A 27,312-nucleotide genomic window follows, 5' to 3' on the forward strand; every position below is an offset into this window, starting at 1 on the left:
AATGTGCATTATACAAGATTTCTACCTAAATAAACCCTGGAATCTTCTCACATGCCTCTGCAGTCGAGTTGGATGCTGTCTGACAACATATACCTGGTGTGAGTACTGGTCCATAACTACAAGAGAAGTTACTTCAGCCGATACGCTTACAGCCATGTTATTGAGTCAGAATAACGAGGCTGGAGTTTATTCCTGTCCTGAATGCAGAGAGGAGTCTCAGGAGCGTCCGGCACTGATGAGATGCTTAGCTCTGTGTAACATCATGGAGAACTTCCTGATTACTCCTCCGACACAGACGGAAGTCGAGATCTTCTGCACTTACTGTGTGGACTCTCCTGTAACGGCAACTAAATCCTGTCTGCTGTGTGAAGCTTCTCTGTGCGAGAAACACCTGAGAGTTCACAGCAAGTCAGCAGAACACGTCTTATGTGAGCCCAGAGCCAACCTGGGGAGCAGGAAATGTTCTGTCCATAAGAAGATCCTGGAATATTACTGCACTGAGGACGCCGCTTGTATCTGTGTGACCTGCAGTCTGGCTGGAGAACATCGGGGTCATCGGGTGGAGATGTTGGATGAGGCCTCTGAGAAGAAGAAGGAGAGACTGAGAAATGTTCTCCAGAAACTGACCACAAGGAGGAAGGAGACTGAGGAAAGAGTTCGAAGTCTGGAGGAACGCAGGAGGAAAGCTCAACAAAAAGCATCTGGAGAAGCGGAGAGAGTCACTGCCCTGTGTAGAGACATCAGGAGACGGCTGGACGACCTGGAGAAGAGGGTCCTGAGCGAGATCTCCAGGCAGGAGAAGGAAGAGTCACTCTCACTCTCTGCTGTGATGAAGAAGCTGGAAATACAGAAGGACGAGCTGTCCAGGAAGATGAGACACATGGAGGAGCTGTGTAACATGACTGATCCACTGACTGTCTTACAGGAACCAGACACCGGGGACTTGTGTGATCCTGAGGACACGGTGGGACATGATGGAGGTGATGGGGACACGGGAGGACATGATGGAGGTGATGGGGACACGGGGGGACATGGTGAACCGCTCCATGATGTAGATGGTCCGGATGTGGCTGTGATCTCAGACACATTACACACATTATGTGACATAATAAGAGATATAAGGAGGGGGATCTATGTGGGGGATCCTGCAGACATATTACTGGATGTAAACACAGCTGGTAATAATATCCGTATATCAGATGTCCTGAAAACTGCAACCAGCACACTACAGAACCAGAACCGTCCAGAAACAGCAGAGAGATTCCAGTATGATCAGGTGATGAGCAGGAGGGGATTCTCCTCAGGACGACATTACTGGGATGTGGATATCAGTAGATCAGGGGTGTGGAGGGTGGGGATGTGTTACCCCAGTATAGACATGAGGGGACAGCAGTCATACATTGGATATAATAACAAGTCCTGGTGTTTGTGGAGGTCTTATAGTAAGTACTCAGTGATACATGACAGTAAAGAGATCCAGTTCCCTCACATTACATCCTGTAATAGAGTCAGGATCTGTCTGGATTATGAGGCCGGGCGGCTGTCCTTCTATGAGCTGTGTGACCCCATCAGACACTTACACACCTTCACTGCCTCCTTCACCGAGCCGCTTCATGCTGTATTACATGTATATGGTGGTTCAATAACAATATTGGGAGAAGCAACAACTGGGAGAAACCATAATAGAAACTGACCAGAGACAGGACTGAAAGACAAACTGATTGGTAGATCAGACAGCCAATGGGATGAATGAGGTGGGGCTGCAGGTGATTATAACCAAAGCCAGGCCCACTTGACCATTTTCCCGGGGTAGGGGACTGCGTATCCCTGCGTATTGTCATGTTCTTACACGGTTATGCCTGCACATGTATAGGTATTTTACTCGCGCTGTCCTGCGCCGGCTGGCTGGTTTCTTCTTTTTTTCACTTTCCTTCTCCTGTCTCCTGGCAACATAAAACCGCCATACATATGTAATGTAATTGTGTAAGCGCTGTGTTGTGACCGCACCCATAGAGAACAATAGGGCTGTTATGTGCATTATATGCGGTAAAATAGAACATGCTGCGCTCTTTATTACGCACATAACATACGCAATAAAATATAGGCAAGCGTGAGCGGAACAGTGAAAGCAATGTCCTTTCATTGACACCTTTTGCGCGTATTATATGCGTGCGCTGTTAGTGCGATGGAATGCTACAGCTATATTCTTGTGCTCCGAATCCAGCGGGGTTCAGTTCGAGCTGCTTGAAGGATCATAGACTCGGTCACACAGCATTCTGTGTAATCAGCTGATTCTCCCTTTATTAGAAAAAAATAGAAATATTTATACGTTTTTTTAGACTCAGACATTGAAAACGAGCCGAACAACAGCCCTTATTTATAGAGAGCGAAGGGCAGGATGGCGCAGGAGAGACCATTGGGACTTCTCTCACAGTACATTGCGTGTGTTATACCCAATGCACATATGTTGGTGCCCGGCCTATCTGACCGCTGTCCTTATGACTAGATCACATGTGGGGGATCCGCTGTGATTGTATTCTGGGTGTGATCCCTGTGTCTCCTTATGGATAATCCTCCGTGTGTCATTGCTGTTTATCCCAATGATGTCTGATCTACTACATCACATGAACCAGCAGTCCCATTATACCAGGATTGTCCCCCAAAAGAGAGCGCTAATTGGGTGAAGTCCATGAAAATCTGAACGAGGCGGCCGGTGAGTGTCAAACACAACTTCCCGGACTCCCCGTTCTCTCACCTTCGAGCCCCGCAATGTAGTTTATAAGGCTGACAGGTGGTGAGCGGTTCCCTTTAACCCGACTGTGGGGCCAGAATATTACCGCAGATCCATCCCGTTTAGAACGCTGCCGGCCCGTCATACCAGGAGACTTAGTGTAACTCTACTTTCTAGCGATCGGTGGGGATCTCAGCAGTTGTACCTCCAGCAATCCAAACTTTTGACATGTCCTTATGTAAGGTGACCAGATTTTTCCAGGGTCAAAGCGGGACAGGGGTGTGGCCAGGGGCGGGGCTTATCACAACGTTTGATTTTACCTCCATCGTTATAAAATGTACAGGGCGGTTCAAAAAAAGAGACAAGGAGCAAAGTCCGCAGCATTTCTGCACCAGAGTCTGTACCATTTGTGTGGATTTTGACTGGAAATCAGCTGCGTATCCGTAGCTGATGTCACACTATTTGGCGCTCCCCCTCACTTCCTCCGAAGGCTTCCCACTGTCAGCGCTCCCCGGCTTCCGGTTCCCAGCGGACCTGTGGTGCCACACCTGACCAGGCCGCCGGGAACCGGAAGCTAGGGAGCGCTGACAGTGGGAAGCCTACGTAGGAGGTGAGGGGGAGCGCCGCTGCGTATCTCCAGCTGATTTCTGGTCAAAATCTGTACCAATGGTACAGACTCTGGCCTCGGTCAGGCAGGCTTTTTTTGCGCAATTTGAGAGTCGCATAAAGGAGGCGCATCTGCAAATCTCGTGACCGGGGCCGACAATTCGCTGAAAAATCAGCACCTAGCAGCGTTTTCAGCAAACGGGCCCAATCAAAGGAGCGCTGTCCGTTGTTCGCCCATTGAATTCAATGGAGATGGCAATACAGCTGGCTCCATTGAAAGCAATGGGCTGCCGGCGAGCGCGGGATGAATTTTCGGGAAGGGCTTAAAAATATAAGCCCTTCCCTGAAAAACAAATCTGAAATGTATAAAAATAAAAAAAAAAGTATACTCCCCCTTTTTCTGCAGCCGGAGTTCAGCCGCGGCCGGCCGGCAGCTCTCCTGAACAGCTCTGTGTAGTATTCAGCAGGCGGGGATTTCAATAAATATATTACTAATCAGAATGTCAGTAAATAGAACCCATTCTGTGAATTACCCGTAATCTGGTGTCTGATAATCCAGAGATTCTGATAATCCGGCCCTTGTTTCCAGCACAGAACCAGAAGACGGAGCATTATGTGACAGCAGCAGATTATGTATGAGCATTTCATCTTCCTTCAGCTTCTCTGCCAGAAAGTTTTATAAAGTTTTTTGCCAGTTCAGTAACTCAGAACATCTGATAATCCGGCATCAGAGCCTGTTAATGTCGGACTAAGGAAATGTAATTCTATATATTACTTTAATCTCCAGCAGTTTGGGTTTTAGGTTAATTTCCGCTTGTTCCTTGCTTACTATTGTTATAATGACCCAATCACATGAAATGCGCCTTATTTTTTCTCCACTTTGCATTATTTTGGGGTCACCAGATCTGTGTAGGTAACTGCTCCCACACTGTCCTCACATAGTGCTCCCACATAGTGCCCCCAAATAATACACCTACATAGTGCCCACACATAGTGCTCCCACAGTGCCCCCGCATTACATAGTGCCCCTACACAGTGCCCCCCCATGGGGCATCTACATAGTGTCCCCACATGATACTCCCACAGTGCCCCCAACTGACCCCACATAACACAGTGCCCCCACATAGTGCTCCTACATAGTGCTCTCACATAGTGCCCCCTCATGGTACTCCCACAATGCCCTCCCCCAGTGACTCCCCATAACATTGTGCTCCCACATAACAACATGCCCCCACATGGTACTGTGAGGGGTTAATTCTAGCCTTTCTCCTAGAACAAATTAAATAGAAGAGAATAAGCTTAATTTGTAATTGCAGCTGGTACTTTAATCGGACTTTCTCTATGTATATGACCCTGAGTTTGTTCCCGTGTATCTTATCAGTTCTTTCCCATGTCTTCCTGACGAGAAACTTATTTCTGAGAAGCTTATCCAAGGACATATTATGCTTTGATGCAGTTGTCACCGAGCGTTGATGTATTGTTCTTGTTTGAAATGTCTTTGAAAGAAGTATTACTAATTACAAAATCCAGCTGTCCAGCGCCCTTGGACATACACAGTAACTAAATCCTACGCAAGCAACCTTCTTCTATAAGATTCTCCACTCTGCAAATAATAAAACACGTCGCTATTGACAATCCCATGTTGCATGTGGCCGTCCATTCGCGTCGTCTGAGTACTCATATCTAAGACTAATTTGGAGGCAGACAGCATCAGCTGAACGGTCCGCCTGGACCCCCCTAACAGTACTCCCACAGTGCCCCCTCAGTTCCCCCACATAACGTAGTGCTCCCACATAACACAGTTCCTCCACATGGTGCTCCCACATTCCCTAACATTGTGCTCCCACATAGTGCACCTACATAGTGCTTCCACATACTGTCCCCTCCAGTGACCCCACATAACATAGTGATCCCACATAACACAGTGCCCCCACATAATATAGTGTCCCCACATGGTGCTCCCACAGTGCCGCCATATAACATAGTGCCCCCACATGGTGCTCTAACAGTGCCCACATAGTGCTCACACACACTGCCCCCACATAACATGGTGCTCCCACTTGCTGCCCCCACAGTGCGACCACACATAACATAGTGCGCCCCCATATAACATAGTGCCGCCACAGTGCCTCCTGAGTGCGCACACATAGTGACCACACAGACTGCTCCCACATGGTACTCCCACATGGCACTCCCACAGTGACAGCACATAACATAGTACACCCACATAACATAATGCCCACACATGGTGCTACCACAGTGTTCCCATATAACATAGTGCCCCACATAGCACGGTGCTCTGACATAGTGCCCCGACAGTGTGCCCCCACATAACATAGTGCTCCCACGTAACATAGTGCCCCCACAATAGTAGCCACAGCAGTAATCGTGCCCCCACAATAGTAGCCACAGCAGCATCAGTGCCCCAACAATTATAGCCACCGCAGCATCAGTGCTCCAACAATAATAGCTGCACCAGCAATAGTAGCCACAACAGTAATAGTGCCCCCACAATAGTTGCCCCAGCAGCATCAGTGCCCCAACAATTATAGCCGCACCAGCAATAGTGCCCCCACAATAGTAGCCCCAGCAGTAATAGTGCCCCCCACAATAGTAGCCTCAGCAGTAATAGTGCCCCCCACAATAGTAGCCTCAGCAGCATCAGTGCCCCAACAATTATAGCCACCGCAGCATCAGTGCCCCAACAATTATAGCCACCGCAGCATCAGTGCCCCAACAATTATAGCTACAGCAGTAATAGTGCCACAGCAGTGATAGTGCCCCCCACAATTATAGTCACAGCAGAAATAGTGACCCCCAGTAATTGCCCCAGCAGTGGTAGGAACCCTCAATAATTGCCCCAGCAGTGATAAATATTGGGAATCACTATCACTGCTGGGGCAGTTACCCTCTACAATTGCCGCAGTAGAAATAGTGCCCCCATTAGCTATGATACAGACGAGAAAGATGTTTGGCGAATTCTCTTAAAGAAGGTGGACACTGAAGTTCCAGTTTGGTCGGGTTCAGGTCGGACTCTGTGCAGCCGGTTCAATCGTGGAACATCCATATCCTCAAACCAACATAAAACAACGTTGGATTTGTGACAAGATTTTCCTCAGTGGTCCTCGTACAATCTCTGGAGCAAAGAAATGCCCCAGCTTGGCAAGGGTGACACCGTTGTGCAGACTCTCCTCCAGCTCCATATGGGGCCACAGCTCCTCATTGAGGCAGGACTCCATCCAGCTGCAGGGAAACCAGGAGTCACCATGATTACACAAGAGAACAGAGGAGACTCCAACCATCAGCCGTAGTCACATCTTCCTCACTGCATCTTTTGACAAAGTGGGGTCTCCTAGGAGGGGACCTCCAAAAGAAGTGCTTGTATAGAAAATTGAAAATATCTACATATATATATTTTACACTTCATCCTTATAAGGAGCGCGGGACTACTAGTTTTTTTCTGTCCCAGCAGTACTAGTAACCCCCAATAGTGGCCCCAGTGGTAATAGTGACATCAGCCGCCACCCTCCCTTTCCCTTGACACTGCCCCCAGTCGTGATAATGACACCCCTTTCCCTGCACGACAAGTACAATGACAGCACCCCCATCCCTCCCCACCCCCTGACAATTACGGTAGCACCCTCAACCTAGCCCTTCCAGGATAAGTACACTGACAGCAACCCCAACCCCCCCAGCGCCACAAGTGCCATGACAGCCCCCCCCCGACAAGTACACTAACAGCCCCCCCTCTGACAAGTACACTAACAACTCCCCCCCTGACAAGTACACTAACAGCTCCCCCCCGACAAGTACACTGACAGCACCCCACACGGTGCAACAAGTACACTAGCAACACTCCCATCAACCTCCCCACAAGTACAGTAACAGCAGCCCCCATCCACAAGTACTCTGACCTGACAGCACCCCTTCCCCCCCACAAGTAGACTTACAGCACCCCCAACTCACCCGACAAGTTCACCAACAGCACCCCTTACCTCCCTCCCCCCCCTGGCACGACAAGTACACTGACAGACTCCCCGCCCCCCCCCCCCCCGACAAGTACATTGATAGTACCCTCCCCCATGGTGCGATAAGTACACTGACAGCACCCCTTCCCCCCCACAAGTAGACTGACAGCACCCCCAACTCACCCGACAAGATCACCAAAAGCACCCCTTACCTCCCTCCCCCCCCTGGCACGACAAGTACACTGACAGACTCCCCCCCCCCCCCCCCCCGACAAGTACATTGACAGTACCCTCCCCCATGGTGCGATAAGTACAACGACAGCACTCTTCCCCCCCCCCTCCGGCAAATACACTGTCAGCACACCTTCCCCCCTCCCTCCCAGTATCAGTTACCATCTGCTGCTTGATAGTCCCCGCTGGACGCTTCTGATCCTCACCGCGGCTGTCCAGGAAAGAAGCACGATCACGGCCTGACAGCAGCTACTGTGCATTTGCAAACTGTACCAGGCTCGTCCACAGGCTTACAATCTCTACTGCACATGCCCGATGAGGGGAGGAGCCGGCTGCAGGAATTAGTTGGATCTAGGGACGGTGAGATCATCAACATGGGGGGGGGCACTCCTGTAGGTAAGTATATAGCTTTTGTATGGCTCATATTCAATGCACAAAGTATGATTCAAAGTGCATTGTAAGGCCCATACGGACAACCCCTTTAATTCATGAACCTCTCAGATGTCTGATTTCTTCATGAATTTGGATCTTGGTGAATCTCTTCTCTTATCTCTGCTGTAAACTCTTTATTTTCAGTAGATTTCTATTGAATTTCTTTTTAAAAAAGAGGAATAACAGAGGAATTTACTGCAAGTAACAACCCAACGCTTTATATGTGACCACAATGTAGGCCCCAAATATACAGCAGAAAGGATCTACCTCGTTTTCCCAAAAATAAGGCCTACTCTGAAAATAAGCCCTACCTAGGCCTAGGACATGGAGCAGTAGGACTTGCCTGCACAGAGCTCCCGCTGGACCCCGGCTAAAAAGACACTCTCATCGCTTCCACGGATGCAGCAAAGATCCCATGGGCCGTATAAAGAAGCAGGGAGACCGGGGGACTCCCGAAAACGAAGACACGGGACCGCTGGACGCATATTTGGCTCACCTGGCGAGACGGCCGCCCTGCACGGAGGAATCCAAGATGGCGCCGCCGCCCAGAGAAGGGGGGGGAGCCACACCACCGCTCGCAGCCGGATCCACACAGACCGCTCCCAGGTACTCACCAGCGGCGCTGAGCAGTCACATAAGCCCCCCAGACACCAAAGTGCAGAAGACTGCTTCCCCACAGCCCCAGAGGCAGCCCAGACAGGCCAAGAGCCTTCCGTGGCAGGCTCCGCCCACTATGTCCGGCGCCATCCCAAAGAAGGGGTCAGCAGCCCGGGCCCATAGAGGCTGATTCCCCAGACCCTCCAGCATGCAGAGACCCCGGAAAGGGGGAGAAAAGAAGCTCTTCCGCAGCACGCCGGTCCCAGGGAATGCAAACGCTGACCAGAGACACACAGAGCAGAGTGAGTAGGAGCCCAGGCTCCCATAGGGGGGAGGGGAGAACCAGCACATCCCTGACCTCAATAAGAGCAAGCCCTGCAACCCCCCCCCAGAACGCGGCGTCCCAGACAAGCAGCCCTATGGAGACCCGGGAAGCTCCCCCCTTCAGCCTCCGCATCACCAGTAAATGATGGAACCAGGCATCGGGTACACCCTAAACCCACCCTGCAGACAGACACGGATGACGACGACGCTGCCAGCGACAATGAATGGGACTGGAAAGCCCACCTAAAAAGCATCCGCACAAGAAATGAAGTGGATGCCCTACTGAAAATGGCGACTAGCTCACAAATGCAAGCCAATAAAGCTCTGCAAGCCGACATAAAACATATTGGCCACAGAGTTGCCGAATCAGAAGAGGTGCAAATCCAGCTGCAGTCACAACTCATCGAACACCACAGAATCTTGCAAGACCACTCCTCGCAAATCGCCAACATCCTAACCCACCTCGACGATATGGAGAACCGCAACATAAGAAATAACATCCGTATTAGAGGCTTAAGAGAGGAGGTAGAACCAGCTCAACTGGAGAACTGGGCATTAAAGAGCATCGGCGACATCCTCAACAGACCCGAAGATAACCCAATAGAGATCGACAGGATTCACAGAGCCTTGGGGCCTAAAAGCACTGACCCAGCAAGACCCTGAGATGTCATCTGCAGAATTCACTTCTACAGAGAAAAAGAAGAGCTCCTCAGAAGAATCCGGGAAACAGGTCCCCTAACTTACAAGGACATTAACCTGCTAGTGTTGCCGGACCTATCAAGGAGAACCCTCCAGCTCTGTAGAGCCCTGAAGCCCATCCTGACGGCGTTAAAAGAAAGAAACATCCCTTATCGCTGGGGATTTCCCTTCCAGCTGCATGCCGGAAGAGATGGGCGTTCAGCTACATTCAGGGGCCTAGGCGACCTTCCGAGATTCCTGGCCAAACTCGAACTTCCGATGATTGCTATCCCCAAATGGCCTAAAGTTGACGCGCCAGACCCGCTACCTCCGAGAGAAGAGTGGCATTTGGTTAGCTCAAACCGGAAGCGCTAGCTTGAAGAAGCAAGACACCCCCTTTCTTGCCCCCTTACTCCTGCTGCCTGGGCTTGTAGGCTATAGTCGGAGAACACCTTGTTAAAGTCTGTGGATGTCCTGAAACACACCCCCATGTGGATTCAACGTTGGACGCCGGGGTGTGGGGGGAACCGAAGCTTGGTGTCTGGGCTTAACTTCCCCCACTCTAGGCCAGCAGCACGAGTTGCTGCAACTTAGTTAAAAACTCTTTCTGCAGCCCTACCAGCTGCGTGCAACCATTGCCTGGGGGCGGGGTCTTCCCTGGCCTAAGACCTCATCTCAATATGTTTACTGTTCAATTTGTTTCCTCCCTCCCTCCTTTTCCCTCCCTTCCCTGGCTTCTCCCCTCTCTTAAACATTCACTCCCAAAGGTCCTGCACCAAACAACCACGAGGCTACCACCTCACCATTACAGGTGATGTCCCCAAGGAGGTAAGCAATGGCAACCGTGACAATAAGCTCATATAATGCGAGGGGCCTTAACAGCCCTGGAAAAAGGAATCAGATTTTATATAGCCTCCACAAAAAGAAAATCATGATTGCCTTCTTCCAAGAAACCCATTACACTACCTCAAGCATACCTGCATGCCAGAATAGATACTACCCGTATTGGTTTCATGCTCCCCACCCCAACCGCAAAGCTGGAGGAGTCTCCATAGCCTTCCACAAATCTCTTAAACCACAGATTTTAGCGGCAGAAAAAGAGGAAGAGGGGAGATATCTATTCCTGAAACTTAAGCTGTTAAATGAAACATATACCCTGGTTAACTTTTATTTCCCTAACAAGGGCCAGGTCCTATTTGGCTCCAGAGCTCTCCGGAAACTATCAGAGTTCGCTGGCAACACGACCATCATCGTCGTCGGCGACTTCAACATGGTTATGGACCCATACCTGGACGCTTCCTTGGGGCGCTCCTCGATCTCGTTCTCGGCCATACACAAACTCAAGAAATTACTGGTGAGTCTACACTTGGTCGACCTGTGAAGATCACTCCATCCGGACGTCAAGGACTATAGCTGCCACTCAAGACCACACAATGCGTACAGCAGAATCGACTATATTTTCATCTCCCACAAGTTGTTAGATGAGGACCCTAAATGTAGTATGGGGAACTTCCTATGGTCCGACCATGCCCCAGTACTAGGAGAGCTCAACCCGATAAAGCAGGACTATAGAAGATTTAACTGGAAATTAAACGACAATTTACTTAAAGACCCCACCTGCATGGCTGAGATAACTAAGACGATAACCACCTTCCTGGAGGCCCACACAGCCGACACAACCCCAGCGCCACTCAAATGGGAGGCATTAAAATGCACCCTGAGAGGAGTGTTCATCTCACATGGCTCCAGACTTAAAAAGGAACGTACATGTAGGCTTAAACAGCTGTTCCAGGATCTGGAGTCACGTGAGACAGCCAACAAGGCTCAGAGATCAGAGGCCCTACTAATGGAAATCACCAACATTAGACACGAGATTCTGGCCATACTTGACCAGAAAACCCTGAATATAAGGGATAGATTCTGAGCGGGGTACTACGAGTACGGCAATAAGAGCGGAAGGTGGCTGGCTAGGGCACTACGCCCCCAAACCTCACAAACGAACATCATGTCCATCTGCGACCAATCTGGGGCTGAGGTTCACGCTCCAAACGAGATCCTAGAAGCCTTTAGGGCTTACTATTCCAAACTCTATAATATACCCTGCCGGGAGAAGCCAGAAGAACCTATCCAGAGTGAGCTCACAGCCCAGTACCTGCTACAATATATACACAACACCATCTCGGGAGCTGACTCTGAAGCCCTAGAGAGCGATTTATCGCCCTCGGAATTCTCCCAGGTTTTGCGGGACCTGAAACTGGGGAAAAGTCCCGGCCCAGATGGGTTCACACCAAGGTTCTATAAATTGCTCGGTGATCAGTTATCAGAGCCTATGCTGGCCGCCTTTAACGCCGTCACTAAGGGATGCCCATTTCCTCCCCAGGCACTGCAGGCCAACATAGCGGTGATCCTGAAGCCCGGAGGGGACCCTCTCTGATGCAAAAGCTATAGATCTATCTCCCTCATCAATAGCGACCTGAAAATATTCTCAAAAATGTTTCCCAACAGACTAAACCCCCTTATCCCATCTCTTATCCACATCGACCAAGTTGGGTTTGTCCCGGGGAGGGAGGCCAGAGAAAATATGATCAAAACAATATCACTGATCAATAAAGCTCGTAGCACACACACTCCCCTATGCCTTCTCGCAGTCGACGCCAAGAAGGCCTTGGACAGGGTGAGATGGTCTTTCCTAGAGCAGATGATGAGGGAGGTAGGTCTAGGCTCGAGAGCCCTTTCTTGGATCATGGCCCTGTATAGCAACCCCTCTGTGCATATTAGAGTGAATGGCCTCCTATCAGAGCCCTTCCAGATACGGAATGGGACTAGACAGGGCTGCCCGCGCTCCTCGCTATTATATATCCTAGCGATGGAACCGCTGGCAGCAGCCCTGAGGGGAAACCCCGACATCCGGGGGTTGCCGGGCAGAGGAGGAGAACAAAAAAATTCTATCTTTGCAGATGACCTACTGCTCTATGTCACGAACCCCAACACGTCCCTCCCGGCAATCTTAGAGGGATTAACTAGCTATGGGAGACTCAACAATTTCAAGATAAACCCCCAAAAATCCGAAATACTCAACGTTTCTATACCAACAACGGAGGCCAACTTGTTAAGCAAGACCCTCCCCTTTATATGGAGAAAGGACTCCTTAAAATATTTAGGTATAAATATCCCAGCAAACCCGGGCGACAGCTTCGACCTTAACTTCAAACCCCTACTCTCCATATTCGAATCAGAATTGACAAGATGATCCAACCTCCAACTTTCATGGTTCGGTCGGATCAACTCCCTTAAAATGAATATCCTGCCCAGAATCCTCTACGTCTTTCAGACTGTACCACTAGATATCCCTAAGAGTTTCTTCACCCTTCTACAGAAGGCGCTGATGAGATTCGTATGGAGAAACTCCTCACCGAGAATTAGCTACAGGACCCTTACCCGACCGAGGTCAGCGGGTGGGGTAGACTTGCCAGACCTTGAACTCTACCACAAGGCAGCAATAGGGAAATGCATCTTAGACCTATACCACTACCCGGACAAGAAAACATGGGTGACATTAGAAACCCACCAGAATAACCTAAACCTGAGAGGCGCATTTTGAGTCCCGGTAAGGGTGGACTGGAGAGGGCAGGGGGCCTTCCCCCTCGCCTTAACCCTTCTGGGAGCTTGGAGCTGAGTAGTCAAGAGTAGAAAGCTAATAAATGTACTGGGCCCATTAACACCTCTCTCCGGAAACCCCCAACTCCCAGCCACTCTAACAGCAACAGAATTATCTATCCTACCAGACATATCAAAGCCACGAGCCCGGGTGGTCTGAGGACCAAGCGGTATGCGCCCACTATGCGAATTAGTAGGAGCCCGCAGAGCAAAACCGGGCGCCTGGATGCAATACTTCCAGGTGAGGGACTACCTAAGAGCGTTTGGCGACCCCGGACCACTGAGCTCAGAGCTTACCCCATTCGAGAGGCTCTGCGTCAGTCCTGACTCGCCCCTCACGCAATATCTCTGCTGTACGGATTGCTGGTCGAAGCGAGGTTGGGAACGTCACGTTTGCCATGGGAGACGAGATGGGAGGAAGCGCTGGGCAGGCAGATTCCCGGAGAGCTCTGGAGCAAATCATACCAGCTAACCCACAAATTGTCCATTTCAACAAGAGCCCAGGAACTCAACTACAAAATCATCACACAGTGGTACAGAACTCCGGACAGACTCCACAGAATCTTTCCGGAAGTCCCAAATGAATGCTGGAGATGCGGCTCTGAGGTAGGAGACATGCTACACATCTGGTGGTCATGCCCGCTAATTGCGCCCCTTTGGGGAGACATCGCCAAGGTCTATGAAAAGACCTGTAGGTCCTCGGTGTCCCTGAACCCCGAAATTGCCCTCCTTTCTATGCTCCCAGGCCCTATTTCTAGGACAAAAAAAAGCCTACTAAGTTATTTTATCATGGCCATGCACCACATCATCTCCTAACATTGAAGGCGAGGGGGAGGGATTCCGAGGACTACATGGGTGGAAGCAGTTGAAAACATCAAGTATATGGAGGATTTTCGGAATAGCGAGGCCACACCAAACCCTTCAATAGCTGACACACGGGACGTCTGGACGCCCTGGATAGATTTTAAAGGCTCCCCATTCTTTCCCAAATGGCTGGTTGACGGGTCCCTATAGATAACAATGAAAAACCCGCCTGTGTACTGACACGGCCTCTTCCCCAGCTGGCCCCACAATATCCCCCATCCCATTAACAACAGCTGCCTCACGAGATGAGGAGATAGCCAAATCCCCCCACCCCCTTTCCTTGCCCTTCTTCGCCTACTCTCCCCCCCCCCCCCCCCTCCTTCTTCTACCCCTAATGTTCCTTTTGTTGTACCCTGTTTTTCCTACTGTTCTAGATAGAAAATAGGTCTGCAATGCACAGTATTCAGTCTTTCGGGGAGAATGGAAACTCTACAGCTGTGAATTTTGTGGCGCGGGTGCATCCCCCTGGGGAGGGCCTTACCCGCATCTGCCCACAGCATTAGAAAATGCTCCCCCGCATGTTCAAATAACTACACACTTTTAATTCAATGTTTTGTTGCTGACTTGAAAATTCAATAAACATATTTTGAAAGAAAATAAGCCCTACCCAGATTTTTTGGGAAGACTTGAAATATATCCTGAAAATAAACCCCAGCTGCATTACATTAAAAAAAATGGAATACTTACCTAGCAAGATCGATCCAGGTCCTCCTGCTGCCGCCTATAGCTCAGCTGTGCGTCCTGCAGTTCTCGTTCACACACAGAAGATCATTTCTTGGTTATGGGATACATAAATCCCACCTCCAGGAAGCGATGGCTCCTATTGGTTCTCGAGCACTGCTCAGCCAATCCATGCAGCGCTCGATGAATCAATCATAGCCATCGTGTTGTGGAGGGGGGATTTATGAATTGGCCAATCAATGCCACGGCTCAGCATGTTGTAGGTCCAGAGAGCAGCGGGAAAGACCTGAACTGAGCCTGGTAGGTAAGTATAATTAGACATCCCCCGAAAATAAGACCCAGTGCCTGTTTTGTGACAAAAGTTAATATAATACAGGGTCTTATTTTCAGGGAAACAAGGTATCATTATGACAACTGTCCATTAACGGGTTAATAGTGACTGATCTTGTGCCGTGCAGCCCCGCCCTGTAGTCAACAGAAAAAAACCCGCCCATGGGTCTATGACGGTCAGGAAGTAGTAGTTTCATTTCTCTCTTCCTCCGTCAGCCATGGCGTCTGCTGCTGTGAGAGACGAGCTGCTCTGCTCCATCTGTCTGAGCACTTATACAGATCCTGTAATGCTGAGATGTGGACACAACTTCTGCCGGGTCTGTATTCATCGTGTGCTGGATACACAGGACGAGGATGGAGTTTATTCCTGTCCTGAATGCAGAGATGAGTCTCAGGAGCGGCCGGCATTGATGAGATGCTTAGCTCTGTGTAACATCATGGAGAACTTTCTGAATACTCCTCCGACACAGACGGAAGCCGAGATCTTCTGCACTTACTGTGTGGACTCTCCTGTACCGGCTGCTAAATTCTGTCTGATGTGTGAAGCTTCTCTGTGCAAGAAACACCTGAAAGTTCACAGCAAGTCAGCAGAACACGTCTTATGTGAGCCCAGAGCCAACCTGGGGAGCAGGAAATGTTCTGTCCATAAGAAGATCCTGGAATATTACTGCACTGAGGACGCCGCTTGTATCTGTGTGACCTGCAGTCTGGCCGGAGAACATCTGGAAATACAGAAGGACGAGCTGTCCAGGAAGATGAGACACATGGAGGAGCTGTGTAACATGACTGATCCACTGACTGTCTTACAGGAACCAGACACTGGGGACTTGTGTGATCCTGAGGACACAGGGGGACATGATGGAGGTGATGAAGACACAGGAGGACATGATGGAGGTGATGGGGACACGCGGGGACATGGTGAACCGCTTCATGATGTAGATGGTCCGGATGTGGCGGTGATCTCAGACACATTACACACATTATGTGACATAATAACAGATATAAGGAGGGGGATCTATGTGGAGGGTCCTGCAGACATATTACTGGATGTAAACACTGCTGGTGATAATATCCATATATCAGATGACCTGAAAACGGCAACCTGCACAGTACAGAACCAGAACCATCCAGAAACAGAAGAGAGATTCAAGTATCATCAGGTGATGAGCAGGAGGGGATTCTCCTCAGGACGATATTACTGGGATGTGGAGGGCAGTAGATCAGGGGGGTGGATGGTGGGGATGTGTTACCCCAGTATAGACAGGAGGGGGCAGCAGTCATACATTGGCTATAATAACAAGTCCTGGTGTTTGTGGAGGTCTTATAGTAAGTACTCAGTGATACATGACAGTAAAGAGATCCTGTTACCTCACATTATATCCAGTGATAGATTCAGGATCTGTCTGGATTATGGGGCCGGGCGGCTGTCCTTTTATGCGCTGTGTGACCCCATCAGACACTTACACACCTTCACTGCCTCCTTCACCGAGCTGCTTCATGCTGCATTATGTCTATTTAATGATTCAATAACAATATTGGGAGAAGCAACAACTGGGAGAAACCATAATAGAAACTGACCAGAGACAGAACTGAAAAACAAACTGATTGGTAGATCAGACAGCCAATGGGATGAATGAGGTGGGGCTGCAGGTGATTATAACCAAAGCCAGGCCCACTTGACCATTTTCCCGGAGTAGGGGTCTGCGTATCCCTGCGTATTGTCATGTTCTTACACGGTTATGCCTGCACATGTACACGTATTTTACTCACGCTGTCCTGCGCCGGCTGGCTGGTTTCTTCTTTTTTTCACTTTCCTTCTCCTGTCTCCTGGCGACATAAAACCGCCATACATATGTAATGTAATTGTGTAAGCGCTGTGTTGTGAACGCACCCATAGAGAACAATAGGGCTGTTATGTGCATTATATGCGGTAAAATAGAACATGCTGCGCTCTTTATTACGCACATAACATACGCAATAACATACAGGCAAGCGTGAGCGGAACAGTGAAAGCAATGTCCTTTCATTGACACCTTTTGCGCGTATTATATGCGTGCGCTGTTAGTGCGATGGAATGCTACAGCTATATTCTTGTGCTCCGAATCCAGCGGGGTTCAGTTCGATCTGCTTGAAGGATCATAGACTCGGTCACACAGCATTCTGGGTAATCAGCTGATTCTCCATTTATTAGAAAAAAATAGAAATATTTATACGTTTTTTTAGACTCAGATATTGAAAACGAGCCGAACAACAGCCCTTATTTATAGAGAGCGAAGTGCAGGATGGCGCAGGAGAGACCATTGGGACTTCTCTCACAGTACATTGTGGGTGTTATACCCAATGCACATATGTTGGTGCCCGGCCTATCTGACCGCTGTCCTTATGACTAGATCACATGTGGGGGATCCGCTGTGATTGTATTCTGGGTGTGATCCCTGTGTCTCCTTATGGATAATCCTCCGTGTGTCATTGCTGTTTATCCCAATGATGTCTGATCTACTACATCACATGAACCAGCACTCCCATTTTACCAGGATTGTCCCCCAAAAGAGAGCGCTAAGTGGGTGAAGTCCATGAAAATCTGCATAAAGGTGGCATCCTGATATGTTTGTGGGGTTCCTGGGTAGATCAGGTCGGGACTGAAATCTCGTGGAATGACCGCACGGAAATACTGCGAGATTTCTGCGAAAGAAATGCAGCTGCAAATCCCATGGCCTTTTGTCGCGGGTTTAGGAGCGGCTTCACCGCCTGCATTCCGCTGCGGCCATCTCTCCATAGAGAGGAGAGAATCCACTGCGGAAGCGGGGAAATAATTGATATGCCACGTCTTTGAGTTCCGTGTGGCTTGTCAATCTCAGTGCGGCTCGGTCGCAGCGTATGGATGAGATTTTTGCAAATCTCCTGCACTTTGCTGGCTCCATAAACTACATTATTGGGCTCAAAGGTGAGAGAACGGGGAGTCCAGGGAGCGGTGTACAATACTCACCGGGTGCCCCGCTCCAGCGCTGCGTCCCCGCGCACACATAGTGTGACTCTACAGCCGACTCTGTGCTCACGCTCTCCCAGACAGAGCGGGCTGAAAAGGGTTACGGCTGACACCCACTCGCTTTTTTTCCCTTTTAGCGCTGCATTTTTTTCAATGGGACTTTGTAACGTTAAAATAGCATCACACAAAAATGACAGAAGCAAAAACTTGCGATTTTAACATTAGAAAGTCCCATTGAAAAAAACGCAAAAACCACTAGTGGTAGAAGCCCTAAAGACGCTTCCACATGACAGATTTTAAGTTCAGTATTTTGTGAGCCACAACCAGCAGCGGGTCCAAAATATGGAAGGACGGCACCTCTCCCCATTATACTGGCTCTCCACTCCGGGTTTTGGCTCACAAAAAGCTGAACATAAAAACTGTCATGTGATCGCGCCTTACTGTGTGCGCACGGACTTCACGGAGACACAGCGCCGGAACGAGGCGCCCGGTGAGTGTCAAACACAACTTCCCGGACTCCCCGTTCTCTCACCTTCGAGCCCCGTAATGTAGTTTATAAGGCTGACAGGTGGTGACCGGTTCCCTTTAACCCGCCTGCAGTTTGAGGTATGCTGCCACGTGCAGAGTGGCCTCACTAGTAATAGTGTCTCCTATACCAGCCTCAGCAATAATAGTAGCATTCTCTGAGCAGTATAAATAATGTATTAAAGTCATTCTACAGGCCGGTACGATTATGCCAATACCAAATTAAAATTGTTTTTTTCTTTTTCGCAACTTTACACAGTTTAAAAAAAAAAAAAGAAAAGTAATGAAGCTTTAAATCTCCTCCTTCTGCCATATCTATAATAAAAAAATGTAAATCATAAAAGAAAAATACATATTTGGTATCGCTGCGTCTGTAAAAGTCCGATCTATCAAAGTAGTGCATTATTTACCCCGCTAGGTGAACGTAGTCTGAAAAAAAAAATAAAGAACGCCAGAAATGCACTTTTTCAGTCACCCTGTCTCCCAGAAAAAATGCAATAAAAGTAATCAAAAAGTCGTATGTATTCTGAATTAGTACTAACGTAAACTACCGGACATCCTGCAAAAAATGAGCCCCTGCTCAAGTACGGTGATGAAAAAATAAAAAAGTTATTGCGCGCAGAAGATGCAGCAGAAAATTAAATGTCTTTGAAAAACAATACAAGTACTACAGCAAAAAAACTGTTTGGTATCGCAGTAATCGTACTGACTAGAGATGAGCGAACGTACTCGTTAAGGGCGATTTCGTACTCGAGCATCGCTTTTTTCGAGTACCTGGCTACTTGGGTGAAAAGATTCGTGGAGCGCCGGGGGGGGGGCGGTGGTGGAGCGGGGGGTAGTAGTGGGGAACAGGGGGGAGCTCTCTCTCTCTCCCCCCCCCCCCCCCCCCGCAACCCCCCGCTCACCCCCGGCGCCCCCAAATCTTTTCACCCAAAGTAGGCAGCTACTCGAAAATAGCGATGCTCGAGTACGAAATCACCCTTAACAAGTACGTTCGTTCATCTCTAGTACTGACCTTTAGAATAAAGTTATCAGGTCATTTTTGTTGCAGTTTGTGCCCCGTAGAAACAAGATGCACTAAAAGATGGCGGAATGTCATTTTTTTTTTCATTTTACTCCACATAGAATTTTGTAAATGTTTTTCAGTACATTATATGGTACTTTAAATAAATAAAGGAGTTATGATTTTTTAAATGGAGGGACAGCCAAGCACCAGCTCCCCCTGCCACAGAGACCTTCGGCTGTCTTCTGACAAGCCGATGGTCTCTATGGCAACCTGTGAGCAAAGCAGTGCAGGACTTTGAAAATAGAAGCAGGAGATTGCCGGCAGATCAGCAATATCTTCCTGCTTCTGTTTTTCGAAGTCCTGCACTGCTCTGTGTGGGTCTGTGCAGGCAAAGCACACTGCCACAGCTTATGGCAATGTGCTCTGCAGCTCCTATAGTGATACATAGGCCGGACATCTTCTGGGCTATATCGCTATGGGCAGTGGAGCTCGTCCCGGAAAATTTCCGGGTGTGCCACTCAAGGGGTTAATGGTGACTAGACGTCACCAGAGAGTGGGACAAATGCTTGTCCCACTGGGGTCCTGGTGGAAGTCAGGACACAGGGTCCCAAAGTGGGACTGTCCCGCCTAAATCAGGATATATGGTCACCTTACCTTATGGTATGTTAAAAGCTTTTAGAAAGCTCAGTTACACGTTAACCTTTACTATTATCTAAGTATGTTCGATATTAGGGCAGTAAATATATTACTAATCAGAATGTCAGTGAATAGAACCCATTCTGTGAATTACCCGTAATCTGGTGTCTGATAATCCAGAGATTCTGATAATCCGGCCCTTGTTTCCAGCACAGAACCAGAAGACGGAGCATTATGTGACAGCAGCAGATTATGTATGAGCATTTCATCTTCCTTCAGCTTCTCTGCCAGAAAGTTTTATAAAGTTTTTTGCCAGTTCAGTAACTCAGAACATCTGATAATCCGGCATCAGAGCCTGTTAATGTCGGACTAAGGAAATGCAATTCTATATATTACTTTCATCTTCAGCAGTTTGGGTTTTAGGTTAATTTCCGCTTGTTCCTTGCTTACTATTGTTATAATGACCCAATCACATGAAATGCGCCTTATTTTTTCCCCACTTTGCATTATTTTGGGGTCACCAGATCTGTGTAGGTAACTGCTGGGCATTGTAAGGGTTAATAAAGATGTACCTGCATATAACTGATGGACGCCGGTGTCTTTACTTTAGTTTTTACCTCACTGTCACATTTAGTATTTCCTTCTTCCCCCGCTCTGACTTTATATGGTGGTCCGGTGACCCCCCAGCCTTGCGGGGGCATCTTGAGTTCATTGATGGATGTTCATGCAGTTCTCACCTCAGGAATGGCGCCCCACTGAGCATGTTTTGGTAAACACATAGGGGGGTATTTACAGAAGCTTTTACACCAGAATTATGGCATAAGGCCTCCTTCACACAGGCGGGTTTGCATCGCGACATCCGGAGTGGGATTCCAGCCCATAGCATGCTATGGCAATCCGCGATTTCCTGCCCATGAGCGAAATCGATTTTCTACTCAGGGGTGAAAAAAATTGCAGCATGCTACGATTTTGTGCGGGATACACACGTGTGGCTTCCGTTGAAGGCAATACAAGCGGTCTGTCCCGCGGCACTTCGCAGTGAGCCCTGCAGAAGTATCGAGGGATACGCTTCACTGCAGAACTCTGGCGGCTTCTGCGCATGTAGGACGGAGCGCCACCCGGCACATCCGCAGCGCTGTACAGAAGCCACCGGACAAGAACGCAGGGGTCACCAGCCGGGTGCCGGTCAAACTCCGCTGGTGAAAATCCGTGTGAAGGTGGCCTAAATAAATGTACATTTTTGTGCAAGTCACAGAAATTTGTGACTTTTTAGCTTTTTTTTTGTCACAAAAGGCCTCATCATCCATGTAGTCTATTATATAGTTGTAATGATGGATGATGAGGATGTAGTTTATAATATAGTAGTAATGATGGATGATGAGGATGTACTATATTATATAGTTGTAATGATGGATGATGAGGATGTAGTTTATAATATAGTAGTAATGGTCTTGTGTGGTGCAGAGGGTTAAGGAAGCAGAATGCAGTCCTAAGCTCTCGCTCATGATCTGAAGGTTGTGGGTTCAACCTTGATCCGGCTACCCGCATGGTTCAGGCAGCCAGCACAAGGTTGGCTCAGCCTTCTATCCTTCTGAGGTCAGTAAAATGAGCACCCAGCTTACCTGAAAGTCCAGCATCCGCGGAACAGGCCCAGAGCCGAGGAGAGAGCGGGGTAGATTGATGCCTTTTCACAGAGCTCTACCATCTCCTCCCTTGGGGGTGGCACGGCACCCGAACAAATTACTGCCGGAGGAGTTTCACAGGGTAAGCCAGTACGCGGTTTACCTTAAGTCCTTTTTGTCACTTGTGACGCCAGCGTTCCGTCCTCTGTGGTGAATCCAGTAGATGAAAGTAACGTAGTCCACACACAGAGAAAATGTTATGAGCAAAACCCGGAATGGTTGGTAGAGCTCATTTACTTGTAATAACGATTAACAGTCCATCAACTTTACATCAGCCAGCATATCACCGATGCACACAGATTAGTGGTGTCAGGGGGGATTCACAGGAGGTCAGACGAGTCCACAGTCTCAGTTATCTGTGGGGTTCTGCTCCCGGCCACTCTCCATCGGTCAACACCCACGTTTAGGGATAGCACTCAGCGCTGCAGGGCGATTCCTCTTTCTTTCTTACAGTCCTCCATATTAATAGCAAGGAGGCCCGGGTGAATAGGGCCAGGGCACACATCAGGCCATCACTCAGCCTCTTCCATCATAGGGCTCCTCGTAGGACAAAGCACAAGTTCTCCCACTCACTAGAAGTCTCTCAGCTCTCCAGATTTCTGCTAGACTGCACACTGACTTAGATCTTGCAAGACTCAGGGCTGACACCCACTGGCGATATTTTGTTTCTTGTGCTGTGAGAGCACGTGAAAACTCTCGCCTCACAACGCAAGAAAGATGCCAAAATAAGACATATCGCCAGTCTTTTCAATGGGGCCAGCCGCAGCAGCGCTAGCCCCATTGCAGAGATGCAGCATGCTATCCCAGTGCTTTCAATGGGATCGGCGCTGCTGCTGGTCCCATTGAAAGCAGTGGTTTGTAGCAAACCCTGCAGTATGATTTTCAAGGAAGGGCTTGAAATATAAGCCCTTCCCTGAAAAGCATCAATAAGTGGTAAAAAATAATTTAAAAAATTACTCACCTCTCCGCCGCTAAGACGCGTCCTCCTGCTGGCTCACCAACACTGCTGTCCAGCACTTTCAGCAGGCGGGGATTTAAAAATCCCCACCTCCTGAAAGTGCTGTGCTGATTGGCTGAGCGCTCAGCCAATAGCAGCTAGTGCTTAGCTATTTGCTGAGTGCTCAGCAAATTACAGATAGTCACAGAGGTGAGGGAAAAAACAAAGACAATAATGTGGAGGAGCAGATTGTTCTTGGCAGGCTAATATGTAGTCACCCACTCAACCCAGCCCAGATTGGGGAGGAGTGACTGCATATACTGCTCCCCCACATTATTGTCTGGCTGACTGCATATCTCCAGGGCTTACGGCCATTGCGCCTGCCCTACGGCGATTGTGCCGGTGGCGATTGTGCCTGCCTTATGGCGATCGTGCCTATGGCGACCGTGTCTGCTTTGCAGACCTTCAGGTAGTGTATTTTTGGCTTTTTCTGTGAATAAAGCAAATTACAGATAGTGCTTAGCTATTCATTCATGAATAGCTAAGATAGTGCTATTCATGAATGAATAGCTAAGCACTATCTGTAATTGGCTGAGCGCTCAGCCAATTAGCTAAGCACTAGCTCAGTGTCGGTGAGCCAGCAGGAGGACGCATCTTAGCGGCGGAGAGGTGAGTAATTTTTTAAATTATTTTTTTACCACTTATTGATGCTTTTCAGGGAAGGGCTTATATTTCAAGCCCTTCCCCGAAAAGCATGCTGCAGGGTTTGCTACAAGCCACTGCTTTCAATGGGACTGGCAGTAGCGCCGATCCCATTGAAAGCAATGGGATAGCATGCTGCACTTCTGCCACAGCTGTCACAGCTGTGGCAGAAGTCCACGGCATTCTCCATATCTTTTCAATTGGGCTAGCGCTGCTGCCGCTGGCCCCATTGAAAAGACTTGCAATATCCCGGTGTGATCCTGTTTTTTTTTCTCGCTCTGCACTGCAAGAATTTTCACTTACTCTCGCAGCGCAGTGGAGAGAAAAACGCAAGTGGGTGTTCGCCCTTAGGCTCAGGCTAAGACTGACTTGCACAGCATCCTTGCAAAAACACATATACATAGCATGATCACTTGACATACAACAACCCATTCAGTGCTGCAGAGGTGCAATACACATCAAATTAACACACACAGAAGACACTAACAATACAAATGCACAAGACAAAAGCATTCATACTTATGGAGGGGCCCCGCTAGCTCTGGGCCCCTACAATAGCGCAGCAGAATAAGTTAGTGCTATACAAATAACAAGTCTCTTCCCCTAGTAATGATGGATAATGAGGAAGTAGTATGCAATCTAGTACTAATGATGAGGATGTAGTATATAATATAGTAGTAATGGTGACTATTGAGGACATAACATTTAATATAGCAGTGAGGATGAGGAGGGGAGCTGAAAGTACTCCATTTGGGGAGTTCTCCATCATTTTGGCCACTCAAGGGCTCTACAAGTGGGCAATGGGGCCTAAAAACCTTCAGGCAAAATTTCTGTTCTGAAAGCCACCGGCTGCTGCTTTTGGTTTGGGCCCCGTTGTGCATACAGATATAGGATTAGGGCCACAACGGGTATGTTTCTGAACAAAGAGGGGGATCCATTTTGGGGTACAAATCTTCTTTTTCATGTTTACTATACAGAAAAAAACAGTCTTCAAAATGACATATTTGCAAAAATCTGACATTTTATTTTTTCTCTTCTAAATTGCATTGACTCCTGAAAAGAAACTGTGGGGTCAAAATCCTCCTGACCCCCTCAGTGAATACATTAAAGGGGTTCTGTCACTAAAAAAGAAAAATGTGCTACTTATCTATTCCTCCCCCAACAGTCTACTTACCAGATCTTCACCTCCCTTATCTTCTCCTGTCTCCTGCATTCCAGGGGGGTCACTTCACCTCCAGCTGCCTGATTCTGCTCCTTCCTGTGAGGTTACGTACATTAGGTTGGCAGTCTGCCAATGTACCTTATGTCATAGCTCACAGGTCAGCAGGAGGACTGCCTATCTTCTTCAGAGATTGCTCATGTGAGCTGTCTCTGAAATAGATTACAATTCCTTCCCAGGCAGTGAAGCTACAGCACAGGGATGTGACCTTCACTGACCCAGCAGGAAGGAGTTTGTGATAAAGCAGCCTTCATAACAAGCTGGGCCCAGCCTGCAGTGAGCTGATCTGGGGCAGTGGAGAAGCTCAACCAGGAGAAGATGTGATAAGGAGACAGACAGGGAAGGGATAGGTAAGTTTAGATTTTTTTTTTAATGACAAAACCCCTTTAAGGAACCCATAGGTGTGGTCAGGAAGTTGGATATAAGGGTACATTCCTGCTACACCCAGAGAGATGTTGGCTGAGAGAGCAAGAGAGGACCAGTGCAGCAGAGCTGAGGTGCTGCAGGCTGGTGGCCTAGCAAAGGCCAGAGGTGGATAGAGGTGACCTGACCACCCTAATCTCAATATCATGTGGCTGTGACTCAGGCTAGAAAGGGGGGCGGTCTGCAGGCAAGTGTACCCCAACATGGAGGATGCGCTGGCACAAGTCGGAGTGACAGCCACACGCAAAGAGACAGCTCAGGAGCGGTGCATTTCTTTATCTGGCTCTTGCCACCCTTTATTTACAGTACAAGCAATGTAAACAGAGTCCATATACACACCCCACCTGGTGTTGAGGTTAGGGTGGTATATACAGTCTATTCCCCTTTCTATGTATACACGTGTATATGGGTATTTTATGCAACGTATACATCTGGTAATAATGGTTTGATTAGTAATCGTTTGATAAGTATAAAATGACTGAGGAAACCTTTTCAGCGCTGCCCAGCCTATAAGGAATTGATAGATTTCCCTATATGAATTAGGGCGCATTCAGGTATACATATATACGGCGATATACGGCGTCCCTCTCTGCGGGGGGAGGAAGCTGGAAGAGCCGGGAGCAGGAACTGAGCTCCCGCCCCCTCTCCGCCCCTCACCACTATTTACAGAGAGAGCTGACAGCGGGAAGAATTACAGAGCAGCTTGTCACACCGCCGGGGAAACCATCGCGGCTACCGGCTGCAAGGTGAGTATTGCTGTTTGTTTTTACCGAACTCACTCTATAAGCTGAGAGGGGGGGGGGGGGTTCAGCATAAAAACATGTGCTGAAAAAGTCGGCTTATACTCGAGTATATACGGTATATCCATCCAGTTCAGCCTATTGAAATACACCTCTACCCCACCCCCTACCCTCAATGGGGTAGAAACCAATTTTTTCTAATGTAAGGAGAAAAATTCTTTCCTGACTGTAATTTGGCATTCGGAATAATCCCCGGATCACCGACCCTTCTGAAGTAATCAGTGATATAACATGTAATAATGTAACACTCAATAAAGGCATCCAGGCCCCTCTTATACTTTTTTTTATCTCATTCGCCATTACCACGCCCTCAGGCAGAGTGTTCCATAGTCTCACTGCTCTTACAGTAAGGCCGCCTGCACACGAGCGTTCCGGATTCTGCTAGCGATATGACAGCGCTAAAATACCCACTAGTGGTAGAAGCCCTGAGGGCGCGATCACATGACAGTTTGTATGTTCAGTATTTTGTGAGCCAAAACCAGCAGCGGGTCCAAAATATGGAAGGACGGCACCTCTCCCCATTATACTGGCTCTCCACTTCTGGTTTTGGCTCACAAAAAACTGAACATAAACTGTCATGTGATCGCGCCTTACTGTGTGCGCACGGACTTCACGGAGACACAGCGCCGGAACGAGGCGCCCGGTGAGTGTCAAACACAACTTCCCGGACTCCCTGTTCTCTCACCTTCGAGCCCCGTAATGTAGTTTATAAGGCTGACAGGTGGTGAGCGGTTCCCTTTAACCCGACTGTGGGGGAAGATCAAGAAAGCCAGAATATTACCGCAGATCCATCCCGTTTAGAACGCTGCCGGCCCGTCATACCAGGAGACTTAGTGTAACTGTACTTCCTAGCGATCGGTGGGATCTCAGCAGTTGTACCTCCAGCCATCCAAACTTTTGACATGTCCTTATGTAAGGTGACCAGATTTTTCCAGGGTCAATGCGGGACAGGGGTGTGGCCAGGGGCGGGGCTTATCACAACGTATGATTTTACCTCCATCGTTATAAAATGTACACGGCCGGTTCAAAAAAAGAGACAAGGAGCGAAGTCCGCAGCATTTCTGCCTCCAGAAAACAGAGTCTGTACCATTTGTGTGGATTTTGACAGGAAATCAGCTGCGCATCCGCAGCTGATGTCACACTATTTGGCGCTCCCCCTCACTTCCTCCGAAGGCTTCCCACTCTCAGCGCTCCCCGGCTTCCGGTTCCCAGCGGACCTGTGGTGCCACACCTGACCAGGCCGCCGGGAACCGGAAGCTAGGGAGGGCTGACAGTGGGAAGCCTACGTAGGAGGTGA

At 48.8% G+C, this 27,312-nt stretch overlaps 1 protein-coding gene across 1 annotated transcript; it reads left to right on the forward strand.

Annotated features, from left to right (window-relative positions):
- The first annotated feature begins 216 nt into the window (after positions 1-216).
- Positions 217-3,302, forward strand: LOC136611057 (tripartite motif-containing protein 14-like). Its single transcript, XM_066590305.1, has one exon. It carries the CDS (start codon positions 236-238, stop codon positions 1,691-1,693), a length of 1,458 nt encoding a protein of 485 aa, XP_066446402.1. The 5' UTR covers positions 217-235; the 3' UTR covers positions 1,694-3,302.
- Positions 3,303-27,312: the final 24,010 nt, after the last annotated feature.

Source organism: Eleutherodactylus coqui, chromosome 2 (genome assembly GCF_035609145.1).
Source record: "Eleutherodactylus coqui strain aEleCoq1 chromosome 2, aEleCoq1.hap1, whole genome shotgun sequence".
NCBI lineage: Eukaryota > Metazoa > Chordata > Amphibia > Anura > Eleutherodactylidae > Eleutherodactylus > Eleutherodactylus coqui.